General features: G+C 44.7%; 1 protein-coding gene, 1 non-coding gene and 1 pseudogene across 2 annotated transcripts; 2 read left to right on the top strand and 1 right to left on the bottom strand.

Annotated features, from left to right (window-relative positions):
- Positions 1-447: 447 nt before the first annotated feature.
- Positions 448-3435, top strand: CXCR1 (C-X-C motif chemokine receptor 1). Its single transcript, XM_037029324.1, has 2 exons — positions 448-484; positions 1846-3435. Exon 2 carries the CDS (start codon positions 1854-1856, stop codon positions 2922-2924), a length of 1071 nt encoding a protein of 356 aa, XP_036885219.1. The 5' UTR covers positions 448-484; positions 1846-1853; the 3' UTR covers positions 2925-3435.
- A 13577-nt stretch (positions 3436-17012) lies between these two features.
- On the top strand, positions 17013-17678 carry LOC118975423 (60S ribosomal protein L32-like; annotated as a pseudogene).
- On the bottom strand, positions 17192-17405 carry LOC118975449 (small nucleolar RNA U3). Its single transcript, XR_005064053.1, has one exon. It is a non-coding gene; the product is annotated as a small nucleolar RNA U3 (small nucleolar RNA).
- Positions 17679-22578: the final 4900 nt, after the last annotated feature.

Here is a 22578-nt window from a genome sequence, read left to right as displayed (position 1 = left end):
GTCCTCCACCTTCTTCCCCCCAGATTCCCCCCGAATTCCTCCAAAGTAGAGGACCCCTCAGGCCCTCCTCCAGTGGACTCCTGAAATCTCTTCTGTAAAAAGTCAAGTCCTTTGCCCTTTATGTGTGTCAGGTAAGTTGGACGCTTTCCAAGGTGGTTTGCTAGGGGATGAAAGGAAGAAACACATGAAAATAAATACTAGAAAAAGAGGAGAATAAAAATAGTCATCCATCGAGTGGAGCATTCAGATAATTACTTTTAGCTCCATCCTTGTGCCTGGTACCCCTGTGTGGACATATGGACCCCGTGAATGTCTGACGGGGCTCTCCTCCCTCGACTGTCTGTTCTCCAAATCTAGACATGGGCAGGGCTCCAAGAAGAGGCTGTGACGTGGAGTCACTATTTCCCCTTTATTCAACAAGTTCCCTCTGACAGTGAAATCATTCTGGCCTCTGAGCTTCAGGCTCTTACGGTTGGTGCCTCAGGTAGGAAGCCACCTCTGGTGGCCAGGACTTTCTTTGGGATGGGGAGATTTGGTTTGAGTGTGTTTTAGAAAATGCATCCGTTTCTCTGGGATCTGAAGATTTCTGCTCAGTTGGCTTTCTGCCTCCTCCCTTGTGACCATATATTCAATTTTGACTTTATATATGGTTGGTGGCTGTCATTGGTGACAAGGAGGCATAGCCTTCTCACCTCCTTTGCAAGGAAGAGGCTTACACCTCCCCAGTTTCATGTTTACTGCTTTGCCCTAAGACTTAGTTTTCTGTGAAACTGCAGTCTTGGCAGGAGAGGATGTGCTAAAGAGTGTGAATCTGAATGAACTTGTAGAACCTCAGGCCTGGAAACAACTCAGGGGTCATCAACTCTGCTTCCCTCATTTTGCAGAGGAGAACACTGAAATTTAGAGAGGTAAATGGACCCTTTCAAGGTCACACACCATAGCCATGATAGAATCAGGACTGGATGCAAGGTATCCTTGTTTCCAGTCTTGGTAACTTTCCAAAGGTTTTCAGACTGTCCTCTGACTAGTCCTGGGGGCTGGGGGAGCCCTGAGCAGCAGTCCAGGTAGAGGGAGCTGCACACCTTCCCTCCCCAGGAGATGAGGCTTTATTTGTTTTCCATTTTGGGCTTCTGTTAAAATTTTGCTTCAACAAAGTGTTTCGCAATTTAAAATGATATTTGAAAACTGCTGAACGTTGCTGTGGATGTTTAGGAGGTGATTTCAGAGACCAAGACGGGGGGTGCTCTCAAAAGCTTACACTTCCTTTACACAGAGAACCAAGCATTTATTGCTTCTCTGGGGAGAAGGCTTAAAATGCACTTTAATGCTTCATTGTCATCATTTCTTTCCCTCAGTAGATTTAAAGAAGGTTAAACAGAATCAGGAATAACATAGGAGGGGAAATAACACAGAAAGGGATACCTGGGGACAGGTGTGCCTTCTTCTATTTTGTTTAATGCCGGCTCCTCCCAAATGTGTCCAGGATTAATCTGGTCCTCCCATCTGAGTGCACAGACATGGCTGAGGATGTAGAAGGTCAAAGAAAGGACAGAGGTGGAATTATAGAGTTGAGGCAGTTGTAGGCCTGATCAGTGACCAAGGTTTTTTCCCCCTGTAGTTCATCTCTGTCCACACTCAGATAAGGCCTTGGAGTTATGGAAGGTTGACCACATTGCCAGGTAGCGCTGACCTCTAAAGAAATCCAAGAAGGAAGCAAAGGAATGGATCTCTGGTTGATAAAGCAATAGGGAGGCAGAAAAATATCCCAGTAACTGTTCTCACATCCTTGATGAGCGCACTTGAATCTGAGTTATAAACCACAATTTTTCCTAATCTTTCAACTAGGTAAAATCATGAGTATCTTTGTGGACAGTTCATTCTGGAATGATTCGGATTGGTTTCTTGACTTTGAAAATTTCACCGGCACACCACCCACAGAAAAATCTTATAGCCCCTGTCGCCTGGACACTGAGACCCTCAACAAGTATGCTGTGGTTGTCATCTATGCCCTGGTCTTCCTGCTGAGCCTGCTGGGAAACTCCCTGGTGATGCTGGTCATCTTACACAGCCGGGTCAGCCGCTCTGTCACTGACATCTACCTGCTGAACCTGGCCCTGGCTGACCTGCTCTTCGCCCTGACCTTGCCTATCTGGGCTGCCTCCAAGACAAAGGGCTGGATCTTTGGCAGAATCATGTGCAAGGTGGTCTCACTCCTGAAGGAAGTCAACTTCTACAGTGGTATTCTACTGCTGGCCTGTATCAGCGTGGACCGCTACCTGGCCATTGTGCACGCCACACGCATACTGACTCAGAAGCGGCACTGGGTCAAGTTCATATGCTTAGGCATCTGGATTCTATCCTTGGTCTTGTCCCTGCCCCTCTTCATCTTTCGTGAGCCCTATCAACCACCTTTATCCAGCCCAGTCTGTTACGAGGATTTGGGTGTCAACACAACAAAATGGCGCATGGTGATGCGGATCCTGCCCCAGACCTTTGGCTTCCTCTTGCCCCTGCTGGTCATGCTGTTCTGCTACGGGTTCACCCTGAGCACGCTGTTTCAGGCCCACATGGGCCAGAAGCACCGGGCCATGCGGGTCATCTTCGCTGTCGTGCTCGTCTTCCTGTTCTGCTGGCTGCCCTACAATCTGGTCCTGGTGGCAGACACCCTCATGAGGCTTCGGGTCATCGAGGAGACCTGTCAACGCCGAAATGACATTGGCCGAGCCCTGGATGCCACTGAGATTCTGGGCTTCTTCCACAGCTGTCTCAATCCCCTCATCTATGTCTTCATTGGCCAGAAGTTTCGCCATGGACTCCTCAGGATCATGGCCACCCATGGCCTGATCAGCAAGGAATTCCTGGCCAAGGAGGGCAAGCCTTCCTTTGTTGGCTCTTCCTCAAGGAACACTTCTACCACCATCTAAGACCTCCACCCCTGTTGCAGCCCCATGGGGCTCCTTCCTTCCTGCCAGCACCCAAGACTCATGTCTATTGGCTCTTCACAGTCTCTGTGTCAGGACAGCCCCCACTGAGGTTACAGGAAGTTGCTGAGGCCTCCACCTTACCAGGCCCCATTGTATGGTTGAGAAAGCCTGCCTTGAAGCCTCACCCCTCACTGTAGTTACTATGTCATCTGCGAGAGCTCTGTCCATCCTGTCACTGAGCCCATAGCACTGTGTCCTCAGAGAGATTTCAGAGACATGCTTTTAAGTGAGTTCAAAGAGTTCCCAGCCTTGGGAGCCATCAGTGGCAAACGCCACAGTTACTTCCCCAACTCTCTCTTTCCTTGCTTGCTGGCCAAGTCTGCTTCCCTTGAGAGAGACTGAAAATGATATATACCTCTATGACTTCTTTGAGGTAGGAGTGGCCATATTCTCCAGTTCTGACTAGGAAGACTTACAGACAAGTCTGTGCTGGTAAATCAGTCCCCTAGGGAAACAAAAGTCCTCCTGTCTTGTAGCATTTGCCAAGTTTGTGTTATAACTGCTCCCACCACAGCAATTTCAAGGGGGGTGGTGTTTAGCAACCAGCTCACAAAATTCTGGAAAACATAATAATCTGCATTGAGCAAAACATTGCTTAAGAGGAAGTCTGCTGGGGCCAGGGGACTCCTGGAAGATACTCCTGATTGAAAAAAAAAAGAGAGACACACCTTCTTGGATCTTGCCTTTGAATAGGCAAGTAGGTTGTAGTATATGAATAGGTTGTAGTATATGATCTGTGGGATAGTATATGATGTGGGGCAGCATTTTTGTGACTATGAGGCAAAAAGCCTAATACATTTAGGTTGATGGAGACAAAGGATAAAAAGAAACTGAGAATAAAGAGCCCGGAAATAAACCTAAGCATAAATTGTCAAATGATTTTCAACAATGGTGCCAAGACTATTCAATGGGGAAGGGATAGTCTTTCAACAATTGATGCTGAGAAAATTAGAAATCCACATGCATAAAAATGAAATTGGTCCTGGCTGGTGTGGCTCAGTGGATTGGGTGCCAGCCTGAGAACCAAAGGGTCGCTGGTTCTATTCCTAGTCAGGACACATGCCTGGGTTGAGGGCCAGGCCCCCAATAGGGGGCACGTGAGAAGCAACCACACACTGATGTTTTTCTCCCAGTCTTTCTCCTTCCCATCCCATCAGTTTAAAAATAAATTTTTAAAAATGAAATCGACCTCTTGCCTTATACTATGCACAGAAATTAACCCCAAATGGATTGAAGACCTAAATGCGAGAGCTTAAATGATTAGACTCTTAGAAGAAAGCGTAACAAAAAAGCTTTATTTGGTTTGGAGGTGGGGATGAAATGAGCTTGAGGAATGACGTTTAGGTCAAGGTTGAGATTGTGATCTGAGGTGGAGGTTAGACTTGGAGATGTGGTGGCGGTGGGGAGCCGGGTGGCGGGTGGCGTAACAGCTCGGGCTAAGGTGAAGGGTCAGAGTAGGGGGAGAGATCCGGAAGTAGGAAAGGTCAGTAATGATGTGAGTGAGATGCAGGGAGGTTCCGGATGTGGGGGCAGGCTTAGGAGTGGGATGGGTGTGAAGGTGTAGTGAGTCCCAGGGGGGACGTTAGAGATAGAGTGAATGGCTGGGATGGGTTAGTGGCTACAACCGTCGTCACTGCTATTTAGTCCAGTCGGTGGCTGGAACAAAAAGTCATCACCAGTAGGGTCACCATCTTCTCTGGAGCATTTTCTAAAATGTGGCCGGGAAGGAGGTGCTTCTGCCTGCTCAGCTTGAGACTCCAAATTGGTTGGTGAGGAAGGAGTTAGGGGCTCCAGCCGTAAGAGATGGGTCTGATCAAGGGGAGAAGACAGAAAAATGTGCAAAGAATCCAGGGAGGGAGGCTGGGAACGGGGCCTGGGAACCTCCCTTTCCTCGTCTTCCCTCCCCGAAGCCCCTTCCTACCTCTTCTACTGTAACCCCCAAAGTTCATCTTCCTCCACCTCAAAGCCAACTCCATCATGGGCTTCGGTAAGTCAATAAGAATCTATATTGGGTCTGGAGAAATACAAATGACTAATACACATTGGAAAAAATGCTTGGCCTCGTTAGTAACTTGGGATGTGGGAACCAAACAGCAGTAAGATGACTTGGAAATGTTTTAACAGGAGAGGAATGGAGTCAGATCGTCTTCAAACAAGTGCACCATTGTTCTGCTAGGTTTGTTAATGCCGTACGGAATTCTCTGGGTATGGCTCAAGATGTAAATGATTTGGCTTTTGGATCTGTAAAAATGGGAGAATGTTGGTACTGAAATAGCATGGTGTATTGAAATATCAAAGACTGGTATTTTGATCACCAGATAGGGTGAGGGTTAGATACCTGGTGAAAGTCAAGGAGAGAGGTCACCTCAGGGAGCAGGTAAATATTCAGGATGGTGCTGAGATCAGGGATAGGGTGCAGTGGGAGCAATCGGCAGAGAGTTTGGGATGGTTACAGGTGTAGCTGTAAACAAAACTAACTTTATTTCTGTGTCCCAGACTTCTTCCATCTTTAAGTTTTAATGTTGTGACCTTGAACCAACCTTACTGTCATTAGCAAGCACGTCTGTGTTCGTTAATTATTAATATTAATAATTAGAATTATTATTCAAATGAATAATCAATGCTGTTTTGATTATTTTTGTTAGCAAGAGTGGGAATGATGTGATAATGGAGTCAAATATAAAAGTTGAAATGATGATAATGTCTATGACAAACAGTCATCTACCACTAGGAGGTGTGTCTCCTCGTGGGCACTGCATTTTTTGTCCCTTTGTCTTGTCCATCACTAGTTCTTAAGTTACACTATGAGAAAGTACTGTAACAGGGGTCTGTTAGCGGAGAGTAATCCGCGCAGATTGCTGGGTTGCCTGTCTGCTCCAGCCCCATGTCGCTGTAAGTAAATTACTCTGTAATAAATTGCTATACTCTATGGAGTCGCCTGCATCATTTTTCGGTCTCAAAGTGCCTTCTCAGTACTGTGGCCATTATACCTCTGCCCTACCATCAAACAGAGAGGACTGGGGTTAAGGATGAGCTGAACATCAAGGACAGGGTTGTTAGGGGTGAGGGTGGGATGTGAATGTATGTTCTGCACAATGGTTGCTGATTTTAAGAACTGAAAATTGGTTCTGTAGGCTTGGCCAAAATGTTCCAGCCTCCAAGTAATTATATTAAAATATACTATTTTCCCATATATTAGCTCCCCTCTGACCAACCTCAGCCCCTCGGCATGCTTTGTCCTCTTATCTTAGTGGATCATTCTTACTAGTTCCAGAAAAATAATGATCATCTGGATTTTACTCCATGGAGGTTTAAGATCTTCTCTTTCCCAGCACCTTGCATTTTAAGTAGGGTCTTCCAGAGGCTGAATGATCTCATAGGTGCAGATGAGATAAAATGACCATCTCCTCTTTAATCTAAGGGTCTTCCCAAGGGTGACCAGTAACCAAGAAATTGTAACGGAATATAGCCTTTTGCTGTCTCCACACAGAGGTTGGAGGGGCCAAAGATCTCTTTGACCCAGAAAGCTGCAAGTAGTTAAGAGCTGAGTTCTCACCACTAATGCTTTTATTCATCCTGGCATTATTTTAAATTTTTCTTTCATTTATTTTTTAGAGAGAAACATTCATTTGTTGTTCCACCTATTTATGCACTCATTGGCTGCTTCTCGTATGTGCTCTGAGTAGGGATACAACCCACAACCTTGGTGTATGTGGACCATGCTCTAACCAGCTGAGCTGCCCTGCCAGGGCCCACACTGACACTGTTTTAAATTTTATTATTTATTTTTAGAGAGAGGGAAAGGGAGGAAGAAAGGGAGAGAAAGATGGACGTGTGAGAGGTGTATCAATTGGTTGTCTCTTGCATGCCCCCAGCCGAGGACCTGGCCCGCAACCCAGTCATGTGCCTTGACTGGGAATCAAACTGGCGGCCTTTCTGCTCGCAGACTGGCACTCACGCCACTTGAGCCGGGGCTGGTATTCTGCTTTTAAATTCAAGATCTCTCTTCTAACCTTGAGGGTAGAAATGAATTAAGGAATAAAAAATAAATAAAAATAAACAGAATATGTTAACTTAGACTTTCTAAAATTAGTCTTTCTTTTTCGTCAAAGTATTTTGGGTTCATTGTTTAGTTCTTATAAATATAGCTTATAATAAAACCCAGCAGCATCCCTCCTGCTGTACTCCCTACAGGCAGATGCAACAACTTTCAACTCTCATAGCTGTTTTCTCTAATAGCCATCTACATATTTCTAAACATCATGCTTCTCCTGCTTGCTCCTGACTTCCCCCCAGTTTTAGATACCACCTCTGGACTTGCTAGTGTGGCTTCTGAAGATACACCATTCTCCAGACTTTCACCTGCTTTTACCCCTGTCCAGCAAACACCAAAGCTGCCTGCCCCCCACACCCTCTCTGTTCTCCCAGAACATAGATACCATACATTTTGGTTAAATCAACATGCAATGTTTTTGTTTATAATGATTATGTAAAAAATTATTCACAGTTGGGTACAATGTTTACACTTCCTTTTTTGGTACAAGTTTTGTTCAACAATAGAGTTTTTCCATGTGCTTTTCATTATTTTGGTCCCAAATGTCTTCCTTAATGCATTCACATTCATCAGACAATCTATTAATTTTTTTCTTTCCTGGAGATCTCTCTCTTTCACAGTCCTGTTGCAACCTGGACATATTACTCTCCCAGCATGCTCCTTTTTTTTTCCTAAATTGCTGGAACTCAGGTTCTGTGAAATTTTCTCGTATTGTTTCTTTGCTACATTTCTATCCTTTGTTTTCTCTATTCTCTTTTTCTAGGATTCCTCTTATTTGGGTGTTGAACCCCCAAATTGAGTCTCTAATATTCTTATCACTTTCTGCCTATTTTCCAATATTTTTATCTTCCCATTTTCTATGAAGTTACCCTTACTTTTATCTCCTAGACCTTTCATTGGAATTTAAAGTTTCTGCTGTTATATTTTAAGTTTCCAATGGGCTTTTTTCCTGTTCCTTAATATTCCCTTTTATGGCCCCTCTTTCTTGTCTCACAGATGCAACATTTCCTCTTATCTTCCTGAAGGTATTATGAATTTTTTTTGAAGATTTCATTAGATTCCTTCTGGGTTTTTTTCTTCTGGTCTGATAACTCAGTTACCATTTTATATCTACTTTCTTACTTTCATTAAAGAAAATCTCTTATCTGTTATTTTCTCTCCCATTTCTCTGTTTTTGTATTGTGTGAGATTATGCTTCATAAATACATTGTGCCATTTTCAATGATTTTGAAAGGGATCTGAGGTGAAAACATTTTTCCAATCTTCCATCTTTCTGATACAAAATTATCCTGGATTCAAAAAAGAAACATCCCTACTTTAAAGTCCCATTCAGATCGCTCTATTATCTTTAGTTCCTCAAGTGTGAATTCTTCCTTATGTTATGCCAGCTGACTATTGATGGAAGCAGTTGTCAGTTCTCTATAATGTTTGGTTGTGAGCTCATGTACTGAAGAGTGTGTTTTCATGGGAGCCTTGCCTGTGTCCTGGCTCATGAAGGGGCCGGGTCTTGGCTGTCCTTGCTGGGCCCTACTGAGTCCCACAGTGCAGAGCATTTTGTGTTATTGTCCTTGTTGTCTGGTCCCAGGTTTCCACACCATTCCAAAGGGTACATTGGGGTTCTCACCACTTGCCATTCAGGCTTGAGATTTTGAGCTGTTGCTCACGCAGGTGGCCCTCTTTCTCCTCTTTCCCTCATAGTCTAGGGCAGGCAGCTCACTTGAGGATCATGTCTCAAAGCTGAAGGTGTTCTTCTAGCCCTAGCTAAGGGTGGGCCATCTCTTTCCTAGTTCCTGGCTTTTTGCAAAAATCCAGTTCCATTTCTTAGCTGTGCAGGGGTCTGTAGATCCATTGGTGCTACCATCACAATCCTAGACCAGTTCTAGTATCCTCTTGGGTCCCCGTGGCTTCAACATGTGCTCTATGATAAGTCAATATATTTTTAAGTTTACTTTTTATTTCCAGCCCTTAGAGATCTTGAGCTCTCTTTTCTATCTCTCTCTTTGCTCTTTATTTCAGACATTTATTTAAACATTAAAATATATGTTATCTAACATTTCTGTGTATGGTGTATGTGTATATGTGTTGTTGCTTCCCCTGCCTCCTCACTCCATCATCATGACAGGCTGTCAGTAACAAGTCAAATAAAAGGAAACAATTTCCCTTCCTGTTCTTTATTTCCTTTTCTTAAAGATAAGCACTGTTAAAACTTTCTCCCAGTGAATTTTTAAAAAAGATTTTATTTTAGAGAGAGGGGAAGAGGGGGAGAAAGAGAGGGAGAAAAACATCAATGTATGGTTGCCTCTTGTACTCCCCCTACTGGGGACCTGGCCTACAATCCAGGCATGTGCCCTGACTGGGAATCGAACCCGTGACTCTTTGCCTCACAGCCTGGCTGTCAATCCACTGAACCATGACAGCTAGGGCGCTCCCAGTGAATTTTAAAAGCCAACCTGAAGGACACATCAACTAGGTTTCTAGTTAACTGAGAGTGTGTATGTGTGTGCTGCATACGCATATGTGTGTTGGAAGGGAATGACCTCATGTTTTCTCAGAATTAGCACCCCATTAAATTTACTGGGGCAAAAACATTATATAAGTTTCAAGTGTACATTCTATGATACATCATCTGTGCATTGTGTACTCACCACCCAAAGTTTAGTCTTATCCATTGCCATCTATTTGGCCTCCTTTATTCTCTTCATTTTCCCCCACCCTTGCTCCCCTCTGGTAATCTTCATAATGTTAGAAACCTCTTATTTCATCCAGGTTTATATCAATGGTGTGGGAGAAGTAAGATCTAGAAGGTGAGTGGGAAGGTACCTCTGAAGAAATGCAGTCACTTCCGAAATGGGAAGAAATCACATTGCTCAACAGAAACCTATGAGGCCACATCCGTACCTCTCTCAGTTCCTAAATTGTAAACAACGAAGCTGTCTTCCTGAAAGAGCTGGCCTGGCTCCAGCTTTGAAAGTGTTGAGGATGCAGGGAGACTGAGCCAGTGAGGCCTGGGGGCAACGCAGTGCAGGGCTTTCCGCTTTGCCAGCATCCTTGTGCCCTCCTCTGGGCTGGGATCCTGATGATACTCAGCAGGTGCTCTCCCTGTCCATATTCCCCAAGGCACTTAGAAAACACATGTTAATACGAATCACATAACCAGTTAACTGATTATGCATCAAATGCCTACTATGTATCCAACTTGTGCTAGACCCTTAAAACAAGAGCAGGTATTATAGAAATGAAACAGGGGGCAAAGGAAACTTGTAAACTATGGATATGTGAGGAGTTCATGAAATTTCCCGTGTGTCAGGGTGACGCTACAAAGAGATCTATCTGGGGGACCTAGTGCACTACAAGCTGGACCTGAAGGTTTGGAAAAATGCTTGTAATTTAATAAAAGAAAGAAAAGAAAGACTTAGTAGCTCTGTGACCTGAAATATTCACTTCAGCTTACTGAACCTCAGTTTCCTCTTCCATGAAGTGAAGTTTCGTTAGGAAGCTCCAGTTCTGAGAAGAGATGCTCTAAATTTAAGAATCTACCGAGATGTACAAATTGGGCTTTAGCTCTGTGAGTATTTAACACGAAATTCTACCTTTGCCCAGATCACGATTATTAGGAGTTAGGTGCTCCAAGGGAGGCCACTTCTTAATATGCTTTTTTCAGACAGTTAATGACCAGGTCTAACATGAGGAGTTTCTGAGCAGACTCCCTCCTTCCCCCCTTTCCTCTCCTTTCTCCCTTCTCACCCTCTAGTACCTTCCTACCTCATCTGTCAGCAGGTCAGGTCTTTGAGGGTAAGCAGGACCCTTGGAAAAGGGGCAAACACCTCTGAGTGAGGGGAATACTTTTCTTTCAGTCCCTAACCCTACAATGAGAATGGGTTTCTGAAATTGTTCTCTTGCCCAGAAAATCCTCTTTTTGTGAGCCTTCAAGGTCATGAGCAAATTTGCACACTACAATTCAACACATCAGCTTAACCTCTCATTCATGGATGTGTCTGCTGACAATTGAAGACCTAATATGTGCCAGACACTGTGAAAACACTTTTTACATGTATTATTTCATTTAATGCTCACCAAGGCCTTATGGTGGCAATTATTATTATACCTATTTTGTAGATGAGGAATACAAGGCCAAGGATATTAGTGCCCTGCCCAAGGTAACACAGCAACAGGTAAGTGGCAAAACTGTAGCTCAAATCAAGGACTAGGTACTTTCAGCGTCTGGGCTCACAACTGGTCATGATACATGGAGAAGCAATGAGGTGGTGTGAAGGCTGCAGGAGCTTTGACTCAGGCTGAGTCTTGGTGTCTCCTGACTTCTATGGCCTTGAGCAAGAAAATTCTCTGCACCTGTCTCTTTGGAGGGATGATAGCCTTAGGAGCTTGTCAAGGTTCAAGGTAATGTATGCCAGGCAATTGGAATCAACTAGGGCCTTGATAAATGGCAGACATTATTGTCAGAACAGAAAGTTTGGGGAAGGTAAGTCAGTTGAGGTACTGGCAAGTAACCCTAAATCTTCCAACTTGAATGGCAATGCTTCCTGCATGATGTCACAGGGTCAGGGAGCTAATAGGAGAGCTGGGATATGTGACTTTCAAAGGCCTCAGGGATGCTCTGAGATGGAAAGACAGCTCGGAGAGGGGGTCTTCCTCAATGCTCCTGCAACACTCATTTTTTTCTCTCCTTGATCATTCTCATTGGCATACAAGCTCTCACCTTAAAAAAACCTTCCCTAGATCCCACATCCTGGTAAGCAATGGCCCTGTATCTTTGCTCCACTTTGCAGCTAAGGTCTGAGTCTTATTGCTCAGAGGAAGGGAGATGAATGCCATTTAGCAAAGTCTCAGCTGGAACCTGACCTTGGCCCACTTGGGGGTTCAAGTCAGAGCAAAAGAATGAGAGATCAAGGTCCTTTAGGGAATGAGTTCATCCCCCTGGGGAAAGAGTAGAGCCCACAGATCTGACTCAGAGTCGGGGGCAATGGGAACAGGCACTGTGGTTAAGACCAGCTTGAGGGTTATGGAGATGGGGCTGGGAATGAAAATGGAAAAAGCTGGGAGATTTTGGCAATGCAAGCAAAAGACGCACGTTCCATCTCAGGTGGATGGGCTTGAATGAGCAGGGGGTGAGGGCCAGCTTGGCAAGAAAGCCCAGGAGCTTCAAGGTGGCAGGTGGGAAGAAGGTCCCTGAGAGGTTTCCTGAGGTGCTGAACCCCAGCTTGCTCATGGGGTGCACATACACTAGTTGTAAACAAAGGGCTCAACAGGAAAACAGTGGTCAGACTTCCCTCCCACAAGGAGCGAAGGAGAATGCTGTTTGCCTACTCACCATACTTCCTCCTTCTGCTTTACTTTTAAATTTTTTATTGTATTTTTTCCCATTACCATTTAGTTCCCTTATACCACCCTCCCCAACCCCTGCAATCACCACACTGTTGTCTATGTCCCTGAGTCCTTCCTCCTTCCGAAAGATCTATTTCCTTTGGGCCCCTGCTCTCCACCTGCATTGTTGCCTTCTTTGCAGTCTCCTCTTCCTCTCTCAGTGCCTTCAATGCTGACATTCTTTCAGATCCTGTTTTCCCTCTTTTTCTGCCCTTCCCCTATTATCTGCTTTCCCTGAGTAATGTTATCTACTCATGTGACTTTAATGATCTGCCGTCTCTGTGAGCATGATCTCTAAAAGTGTGTTTCTAGGTTAGCTGTTTTCCCTGGACTTCCAGAGCTAGCTTGTCCAGTGCACACTGACATACCTACTCGTACCTGCACTGTAAATCTAAAATTAAAGCTGCTGTTTTCTCCCCCAAACCTGCTTTCTTTTAACCATTTATTCAAGCTGTAGGTTGAAAATCCTTTTAGATTCTTTCCCCCTTTTTCACTGCCTACCGGCTAGTAACCAAGTACTGGTGGTTTGTCCTTAAAAATCTCTTAAAATCACCCCCTTATCTCCACCTCCATGGTCATTCCTTTGCCCAGGCCCCCACCATTTCTGCCATAACCTCCTGATTAGATTCCTGCCCTGAGCTTCTATCACTCAGGAGGCAATCCAATGGCATTACTCATCTGCTTAAAGCTCCCAATACCTGTGATATAAATTTCCAACATTTTAGCACAGGACCCAAGGCCTTCTGCAGTTTGGCCTTGTCTATTGGCCCAGTCCTGTCTCGTCCCCATATCTGGAATAGCCTTGTTTTGACCATATGTGATTCCTTTAATTTCTTCTAATACATAGTGTTGTCTGTCTTAGCCTAGGTTTCTTTGGTTGCAAGTAACAAAAACCTGCTTTAACAAGGTCAAAGCCTAAAGGGAATTTAGTGGAAGGATCCAGGGGTGGACCCCCAACAGTCATAAGATTCCAAGAGGGACTGGGACCAGGAGCAGGAAGGTGGTTCCTCTCTTAGACTCTCTCTCTTTGGAGGTCACTGATTCTCTTTTTTTAAGATTTTATTTATTATTTTTAGAGAGATGGAAAGGGAGGGAAACATTGATATGAAAAAGAAACATTGATTGGTTGCATCTCGTATGTGCCCTAGTTGGGGTTCAAACCCGCGGCCCAGGCATGTGCCCTGATTGGGAATCACACTGGCCAGCTTTTGTTTTGGGGGACAGCGCCCAACCAACTGAGCCGTGCCATCCAGGGCAATAGCTAACATTTGTTGAGATCTTACCATGCTCTATTACTGGGCTTAGTGTTTTGTATGTATTAACTAACTAATCTAATCCTTAAAACTACCCTATGAGGCTGGTTCTATACTCAGTCCATTTTACAGAGGAGAAAATGGAGGCACAAGAGTTTAATCAGAGTTGGGATATGCATACATGGATCTGGCCCCAGGGCCTGTACCCTCACCACTTTGGTAACCCATCTTAAGTTACTGTTGGGTGCCTTCCATTCCAATGGTATTTAGATTATGCCTTGTTTCAGTAAGATTTTGTGGTTTTTCTTTTAACACATTCTTTATGTTTTTAGGTAAAAAAAAGTCCCTCTGTTCCCAATAAAAACCATGTTTAGAATTTCAGTTTCTCCATTTCCTCACTAACATTGGCAAAATTAAAAATAATTAACCTTTTCTAATTTGCTGGATAAAAAAATGTATCTCAAAGATGAATAAGTTCTAGAGACCTGCTGAACAATATAGTGCCTAAATTAAGAATACAGTATTGTGCACTTGAAAAATTGTGAAGAGGATGGAGCTCATGTTAAGTGTTTTTATAACAAAAGGCAAATCCAAAAACCAAAAACAAAAACACCAGGGGACACAAGGGAACTTTTGATGGATATGTTTGTTAGCTTGATTATTGTGATGATATCATGCGTTTATTCATATGTCCAAACTCATTAAATTGTGCCCACTAAATAGCTGTAATTATTTTTGCTATATCAATTACACCCCAATAACGCTGTTAAAAATGGAAAACAAGAAAACACACTCTTTGATGGTCATATGGCTTCTTGGCATTAAGATCTCTTGCATGAAGCTCTTTTTTTTTTTTAAAGATTTTATTTCAACCCAGGCATGTGCCCTGACTGGGAATCGAACCGGGATCCTCTGGTTCGCAGGCCTGTGCTCAATCCACTGAGCTACACCAGCCAGGGCCTGCATGAAGCTCTTATCATGTCCATGTTCACCACTGAACCAGCTCTAAATGTCTACCTGCTTTGTGTGATAGATGAGAATATATGGATAAATGAAGGAGTAGCTTCAGGACTATTCTCTTCTATTTTTGGGTTTTATTTTCCTCTGAATCTTTATCTACAGGCGCTGGAAGAAAAAGGTCGTGGGCACAATCTCATGGGTCCTGCCATCCGTCCTATGGGTCAGTCCAGCGACTTGCAAGGGGGTTTCTTGGTGTAGGGAAGAGGGCAATGAATGGGGAAACTGGGGACCAGGGTCTAGCACTACTTGTGTCACTCGTAGTTCAAGACCGTCTGGCAAGTGTCCACCGGCTCTGGGCCTCAAGTCACTTGCCTGTCAAAGGCGAGGTCAGTCTAGAAGTAAATCTTTTAAGCTGTCTTCTACCCAAATAGTCTAGATTTAGGTGGAGCAGTTCAGGGCCAATACTCATAGATGGGCAGGTTTGACACTATACAGCTTAAGATGGTGCCATTATATAGAGTACAATGTGGCTAACACATTTAGTATATGTACATTCCCTCAGCTGAATTAGAATAATATTTCCTTAAATAGAGGGTTTTTGTGCAACCCTCACCCTGGTTTTAGAGGCTACTATGACATGGAGACCTTTGAACCTTTCCGAAGCTCACTGGGAATCATGCTCATGCATTTTTGGCAATTGAGTTGGACCCTTGGGCAAGATGACATTAGGCAGTGGGCAGCAGAGGTGTCCCAAGTGTCAGAGGTGTCCAAAGTCCCATAGCCAGCTGTGTAGTCTAGTGTATTAAATCCCTTAGCACAATGCTGAACATCCAAGAAAGTCCTTTGGCAATGCCAGTTGGTATTATTACTGTAGAGGAATAGAGACTACTTCATGGGAATCATGAGCTTGACCCAACCTCTGGGGCAGCTTGGCATACAGCCAGCTTTGATAGGAAGCTGGCCCTGTTGTTTAAGCTAGGGAAACATGTCTGTCACCAGACTTTGCAAGGCTCTATTGGGAAATCAGTGGTGTGTCTGTCTTCTCCGGGAAGGTGCCTTGTGCCTGCCTGTGAAGAAGCTGGGGGAGGGGACAGTGATCTGTGCTCCTTCCCACAGACCCTTGCCACCCCCACTTGTGTTCCATCTTAGGCACATGGACACCTTGGATCAGGAGTTGGGGGTTGTTTCTTAGAGATGGAAGGTGTACACATACACGAAGAGAAAGAGGAAATAGAGTAGATACTGGTAAGGGAAAGAATCACCCTTACAAACAATTCTTATTCTAACAGGGCATTTCTCATCCCCAGTTTGGGTCACACCAGTGGTTTTTAAACTTGAGTCTCGATCAGACTTGTCTGGGGTTCCAGATTCCCAGAACCATTCAGATTCATTAGGACTGGGACTCTTACCTCAACCTTAAGCTGGGATGGTGAGATGGAGACCTTCCATGAATTCTTCCAGACCCACTCTCTGCCTTTTTCTACCAAGTCCTATGCCCTGGGATGCTGACCAGTATGGACTGCTTCTGTTCCCCTCTCCTCTGGTTTCTGAGCTCAGCCAGTGGGAACCCTGGCAGGATGTCAGTGGCGGGGTGGGAGGTGGGGGGCGCGAAGCTTCAAATCAGGGCTTTTATGTTCCCAGCTCTGCCCCTGATGGTTGTTGGGGTTGGCTCCTACCAGGCAGCCCTCACCACACAGCTTTCAATCCAGGCTCCCATAATGGTTCTCTTATCTTGCTTTTTAGGTGTAGGGGAGAGTAACAGCTCCCAATAGTCACTGGCCTTGGGGTGCTGCACCATTGCTCACCACCTTCCCCAAACCTTTCCCACACTTCCATTAAAGGTCTCTTTATTCAATTCTCATGAATTTGATGAAACTCTCTCCTTGCCCAGCTGCAGCATGCTATCTGGTTCCTCCCGGGACCCTGATCCACTCAGGGGGTGTCTATAAAGCTGCATTTTAAACAGGGAGCTCATTTAACATGGAGCGCTCCACAATCTTTGATGCTTCTTAGTTCTTTTTCAGCCCCTCAGTGCTTAACTCATTTGAGACTAAGCTGGTGTTTTTCAAAAGCAACTTTACCAGGAAATGAGGTTAAAAAAGCAAGACTAATACTGTTCACTGAGAAAATATAAAGGCACAGAAGTGGGCATATCTGCAAAGCCCAATCTGCCTTCTGTAAGGATGTCTATGACTGTGTGGCCTGGAAGGGCCCATCCACGGACAATCAGGCCTCAGTCCCCCCATTTTTGGAAGAATCCTGCCCCAACCTAATGGAAACAATGCAAAACAGCACAGATTAATCATGAACGTTACTCCATCCTTCAACTCTTCTCTTTAACAATAACTCCTTTTTTGTCCAATGGAGGTCAGCTACCTCTTACCTGGCATCATGGCTACCCTCAAACCCTTTGTGAAGGCCAAGATCATCAGAAAGAGGACCAAGAAGTTCATCCGGTACCAGTCAGACAGATATGTGAAAAGTAAGCGTAACCAGTGGAAACCCAGAGGCATCGACGATGGAGTGTGTAGAAGATTCAAAGGCCATATCTCATTCTTCCCACTTACACAGTATTCTTTCCTTCTTGCTCTCTCAAAAGAGAGAGAAGAACGGTCATCAGTGGCAAATGGCAGTTACCGAAGCAACGCCAAGAGCCGGCTTCACACTCAGGAGAACACACTCCATCTCTTTCTCGTGGTTTCAGGTGCACTACACATTCAGGAAACCTCTCTAGTAACAAAATACAGAAGTGATCGCCGAAAGTATAGTCTTTCAAGGGCCAGATCTTGATCCTCAACACTGCTTAAAGGAGCAAGAAGAAAGCAAAGCCCATGCTGCCCAGTGGCTTTCTCAGTTCCTAGTCCACAGTATCAAGAAGCTTGGAGTGCTGTGCAATAAGTCTTGATGTGCAGTAAGTCTTACTGTGCTGAGACTGCTCACAATGTCTCCTCCAAGAACTGCAAAGCCATAGTAGACAGAGCAGCCCAGCTGGCCATCAGGGTCACCAACCCCAATGCTAGGATGCGCAGTGAAGAAAATGAGTAGACAGCTTGGATGCACATCTGTATCTGTGTCTCAATACAATTCTACCAACCTCCTCCCCCAAACCAACACCTCCTTTTAACAGTTTGGTGTATATCCTCCCAGATATTTTCCTGAACATTTATAACTCCATGTATATTATAATGTTTTTTACACAGACCGATAAGACATTTACTACACACACTGTTCTGCTTTCCTTTTCACTCAACATTATTTCTTGAAGATCTTTCTACATACATTCATACAATGATCTTATTCTCTTTTAAGATTCTTTTTCAACAGCTTTATTGAGGTATCATTTATCTACTACAAAGTCTTCTGTTTTAAGTATACCATCTAATGATCTTTAGTAAATTTGCAGAGTTGTGCAACTATTATCAGAATTCAGATTTAGAGTGTTTTGCTGGCCCCTCGAAGAACCCTTAGTCTTTGTCATCACTCCTTGCTCCCATCCCCAACCCTGGGTAACCACTCATCTGCATTCTGTCTCTGTAGATTTGTCTTTTCTGGATATTTATGTCAATTAGGTAATACAATATGTGGTCTTCTACTCTAGCTTCTTTCACTTAACATCATCTTTTAACTTGTGTTTACACCACTGCATTCTGTGCACTGCATGCGTGGAGGTACCTTTGCAGTTTATCTAACCATTCCCTGTCAATGAACATTTAGGTTGTTTCTGAGCTTTGAGTTCTATAAATAACACTGCCACCAATATCCTGTACACATTTGTGTACCTGTATGGGTTGTTTCTACAGGATGGCTTTCTAGAAGTATAATTCTTGGATCAAAGGGTGTGTGTACTAAAATAGATACAATCAAACCGTCTTCTCTGAAGGATGTACCTATTTACTCTCTTACCAGTGGTGGATGGCAGCATCATCTAATCTGCTGACCTCAACACTATGGAATAAAGAAGTCTTCACTTGATTCCTTGTAGTAACTCCTTGATATGACTGGAACCATCCTTCTATTCTGATAATTTTCTTCATATTTTTTCTTTTATCTTAATGATGAAAGCATTTTTTTTTGTGACTAGTATACACACTGTAGGTTATAGAAAAGTTATGTTTACAGCCTGCAGAATTAATAATACTACAAATCCCAGGTATCTGTGATTGAGGTAAGGAGAGAGAATATTATTGGTACCCTCAAAAGCCCCAATGTTCTCCCTGATGACTGAAACCTTCAATGAAGATTAACCAAATTTTCGTGGCAACCATTCCATTTTTTTCAGAGTCTGCATTTATATTTGTCTGAATGGTTTGTTCTGAGTCAATTTATTATAGTTAAGCTGGAACTGTTTTCCCCCAAACTCTCCTCCTTGCATAGTTCCACGTTAGCGTTGGCCAGAGGAGACATTTATGTGAGATTTGGAAGGCGGAATGGAGCTGAAGCTGCATTCTGTTATGCTCTGGAAGGTCAGTGCAAGGCATCAGTCACTGTTGCACACTGTTGCTTCTCTGCTGGCTCCTCTTGTTGGTGTGGGGCAGCAGCTGGGTTGGCAGACCCTCGGCTCTTGAGCCAGGCGTGTGCTTACCTCTGGGATGTGTGGCCCCAGCTTCTCCAGCAGGCCATCCAGATGTTGAACCTGGAGGCCATGAGAGACCAACACAGATTTGTCTGTCTTCATAATACCAGCTTGTCCTCACTCTTCTCCACTTCATGTGCATCTTTCCTTCTCGTCTGTCTATCTTACCACTTCCAGGTTGACCTAGACTTCAACCAGCTTCCACAGTTGTGTATGGTCAACTCCCTATGACAACTCCCTCATCCCCATGGTCCTGGTTTTCTAATTGAACCCTGTCTGATAGAGCATGTGTCCTCACGAGAGAGTTTAGTTTGGCCTGTCTTTGAACTTTGTGTTAGGCTCTGATGGCTCTTTTACTGTCCTGACTGCCAGTTGGGAATAGGGTGACCCCATCTGAGCCTGCTCCATGTCTGTGCCTCTAACTTGAGCTGGCCCTTACCTCTGTCAGATGATTGAGATCTCGCAACCCAGCACCGGACACAGAGGAGTCTCGGCACCAAAGAAGTAGGCTGGGCCTACCTATGTGGGTGAACTGCTCTGAGAAGTTTATATAGTGTATATTGTCCCATACACGTATATTTGTCAGGCGCCTGAAATGTCACCATGAGAAAAGCAAAATGTCTAAAAAATGAACTGAACTAGGAATTTTTATTCTGGCTCTGCTACTATCTAGCCAGGAGGTTTTGGTCAAGTTACTGTGCTCGGGCTGCAGGTTCCTCATTTGTGTATTGCAAAGGGGGGCCCAGGGGATTTCTAGGTTTCTCTGACTCTGCCATTGCATGTGATGTGGTTCTCCATGTGGGTCTATATGAGATGACTTCAACATGACATGCAAACTTGGGGTACTTCTTCATGTCACCCACAAGAGACTGGAGAGTGTTCTGATTTCATGGACAAATGGAGTCTGTCCTATAAGAGACTGGGGAGGGGTTTTGGTGCAGGGAGATGTCATAAACTTGGGGGGCAGAGGAAAAAGACAGATGACCTTAATATAAGTAGAGGAACATGTCTCTGGAAGCGAGAGGGGCCCGCTCTGACTGAGCAGGCAGACCGAGGCAGGAAGGGGCTGGGCCCTGACACAGGGTCTTAGGCCTGGAAACCATGGAGGGGAGAAAGAAATCAATGACTCAAAGGCAGGCCCAGCTTTGCCCTGTCCCAGTGCTGGCTTGGTTGGTAGGTTTATTTGTGCCAAGTTTGTGAGAGGGAGAGAAGGGTGGGGGAGGGAAGGAAGGAGGGAGAGAGCAGGGTGGAATATTAACAGAGCTCAGGTAAGTGCAACTCTGTCTCTGCCTCATTGTTTCTGGGCTCATTTTATCCTCCTGTGTTCTTTGGAGATCTAGGTTTCCTTGTTGGAGGAGCCCTGAAACCGGAATCGCAGTGAAATTCGCTTTGGCCTCCTCCCACTGACAGTCATCTCTGGAAGCTGCCTGGTCGGTCTGCCTTGCCCAGTCAGAACCCACTGGTCCCTCTGGTAACTCAGGTGTTTGGTAAATACATGTTCTCCTGCCTTTCCTTCCCGCTGAATCAGAGCTGTTCTGAAGGCTCGGCCAGAGCAGCACAGTCACACTTGATCCTGAGCTTACTAGTACAGTCCCTGGCATGGAAGGAGATCCTAACAAGGGATTATTGTTGCTGAGTTAATCCTGTTTGCCGAATGCAAAAGGAAGAGCTCTCTGATGCAACAGGAGTGGTAGTTACCTGCCCCCTGTCTGCTCCAGCTCAAGGTTTGCTCTGCCTGCCCAGAGATGCCTCTCTTCATAGCCACGGTGCCTATCCCCTTGACTTGGTGGTCCAGTAGTTTTGACCATGAAGGGGAGTGGAACCTGGTAAAAGTTTGGTGACCGTGAAGTTTGGGCCCTCTCACTTTCTTTGCTTCCTTAGCAGGGCTGCTCAGCGCCAGGGTAAGGCGTTCCTGGGTTTAACTGCTGCTACATCCCAAGACCCTGGGACAGCAGCTCAGTAAGCACTGTTGAAGGAGTGAGTCAAGTCCTTTGTTTGTCCGGGTGACATACGATAAATCATTTCCCCATTCTGGGGTTCCCTTTTATCAAACCCCGAATGGTGTGTTGTCTGTGTGGATGTTGGGTGGGAGACAGGAGAGAGCGAAGTGAAACAAAGTGGGAGTTGCTGGTCGAGCTCAGGAGAGCTCTCTGACTTCCCGCTACCCAATTTGGCCAACTGGGTGGACTTACTGGACCCTCTGAGTCCCACCCTTGACAGTCTTGACTACTGTTCCCCCCAGGGACAGGAGAAGCACTAGATGATCCTGGGACACATTTCCTTCCATAATATGTGTCCAGCAGCAGGAGGCTTGGGCTCCGGAGGAAGGAGGTAGGAAGGCCAGCTTCCATCTCTACTTCAGTCCTTCTCTCGGCGAACCCAATACACAGCAAAAGGATTTATTTATTGCAGTGATTTTCAAATACTTTCATCTCATGGCACACATAAACTAATTACTAAAATTCTGTGGCACACCTAAAAATAGAAAAAATATATTTTTTGCTGACCTGACAAAAACAATAGGTATAATTTTGATTTGTTCACTCTAGAGGGCTACTCTTATTCTGAATGTTGTCACTTTTTAATCTTATAATCTAATGGAAAAGAGGTCAGTGTCCCTGACTAGAGAGTTAGGTATTGAATGTTTTAAAAATTTAAAAATTCTTGCAGCACGCTGGTTGAAAATCGCTGATTTATTGTAAAGACTCCCAATAGAGACCCTTGCCTGGTCTCTCTGTAGCAGCTTAGGGTTTGTTGTTGTTGTTGTTGTTGAAGTAATAAAATGCTTAATAAAATGGTTTGTACAACTTTCAGTCAAGATGGCAGCATAGACAGACATGGCTCACACCTTCACACAACCAAATCAAATTACATCTAAAATATAGAAAAACCATCCCCTAGAATCATCAGAAATTGAGTTGAATAGAAGTCTGACAACTACGGAATTAAAGAAACCACATCTGTCCAGACTAGTAGGAGGGGTGCAGATGTAGAACCGGCTGGTATCTTACCCACGTGGTGGATAAAAATTCAGGAGGGATATCTTCTCAGGAATGAGCAGGCCCAGCCCAACACCTGGCCCCCCAGTCAAGGGTCCCAGTGCCAGGAAGATAAGTCCCCACAATTTCTGTCTGCACAAACCAGTGGGGATGGAGTTGGTGGAAGAAACTGCTGGAGTTCCCAAGCAGTCCCTCTTAAAGAACCCACACACACATTGGCTCACCTACTGAGACTTATTCCCTCTGAGAACCAGTATGGGGGGTAGCAGCCTGAAGGCACCAGTGGTATACAGGGAGAAACTGAAATGGCTGCTGTCAAGGTGAGCAGAGGCCATTGTTCCCTTTCTAAACCTTCCCCTGACAGAGCCAGCAA

The sequence above is a fragment of the Sturnira hondurensis genome, unplaced genomic scaffold (genome assembly GCF_014824575.4).
Source record: "Sturnira hondurensis isolate 20B ecotype Veracruz unplaced genomic scaffold, ASM1482457v3 Scaffold0020237, whole genome shotgun sequence".
Classification (NCBI taxonomy): domain Eukaryota; kingdom Metazoa; phylum Chordata; class Mammalia; order Chiroptera; family Phyllostomidae; genus Sturnira; species Sturnira hondurensis.
This window is presented reverse-complemented; position numbering and strand designations above follow the sequence as displayed.

What these genes read in the sequence shown, in the direction of transcription:
- CXCR1 (XM_037029324.1), top strand. Translation starts at nt 1,854, where the DNA reads ATGAGTATCTTTGTGGACAGTTCATTCTGGAATGATTCGGATTGGTTT.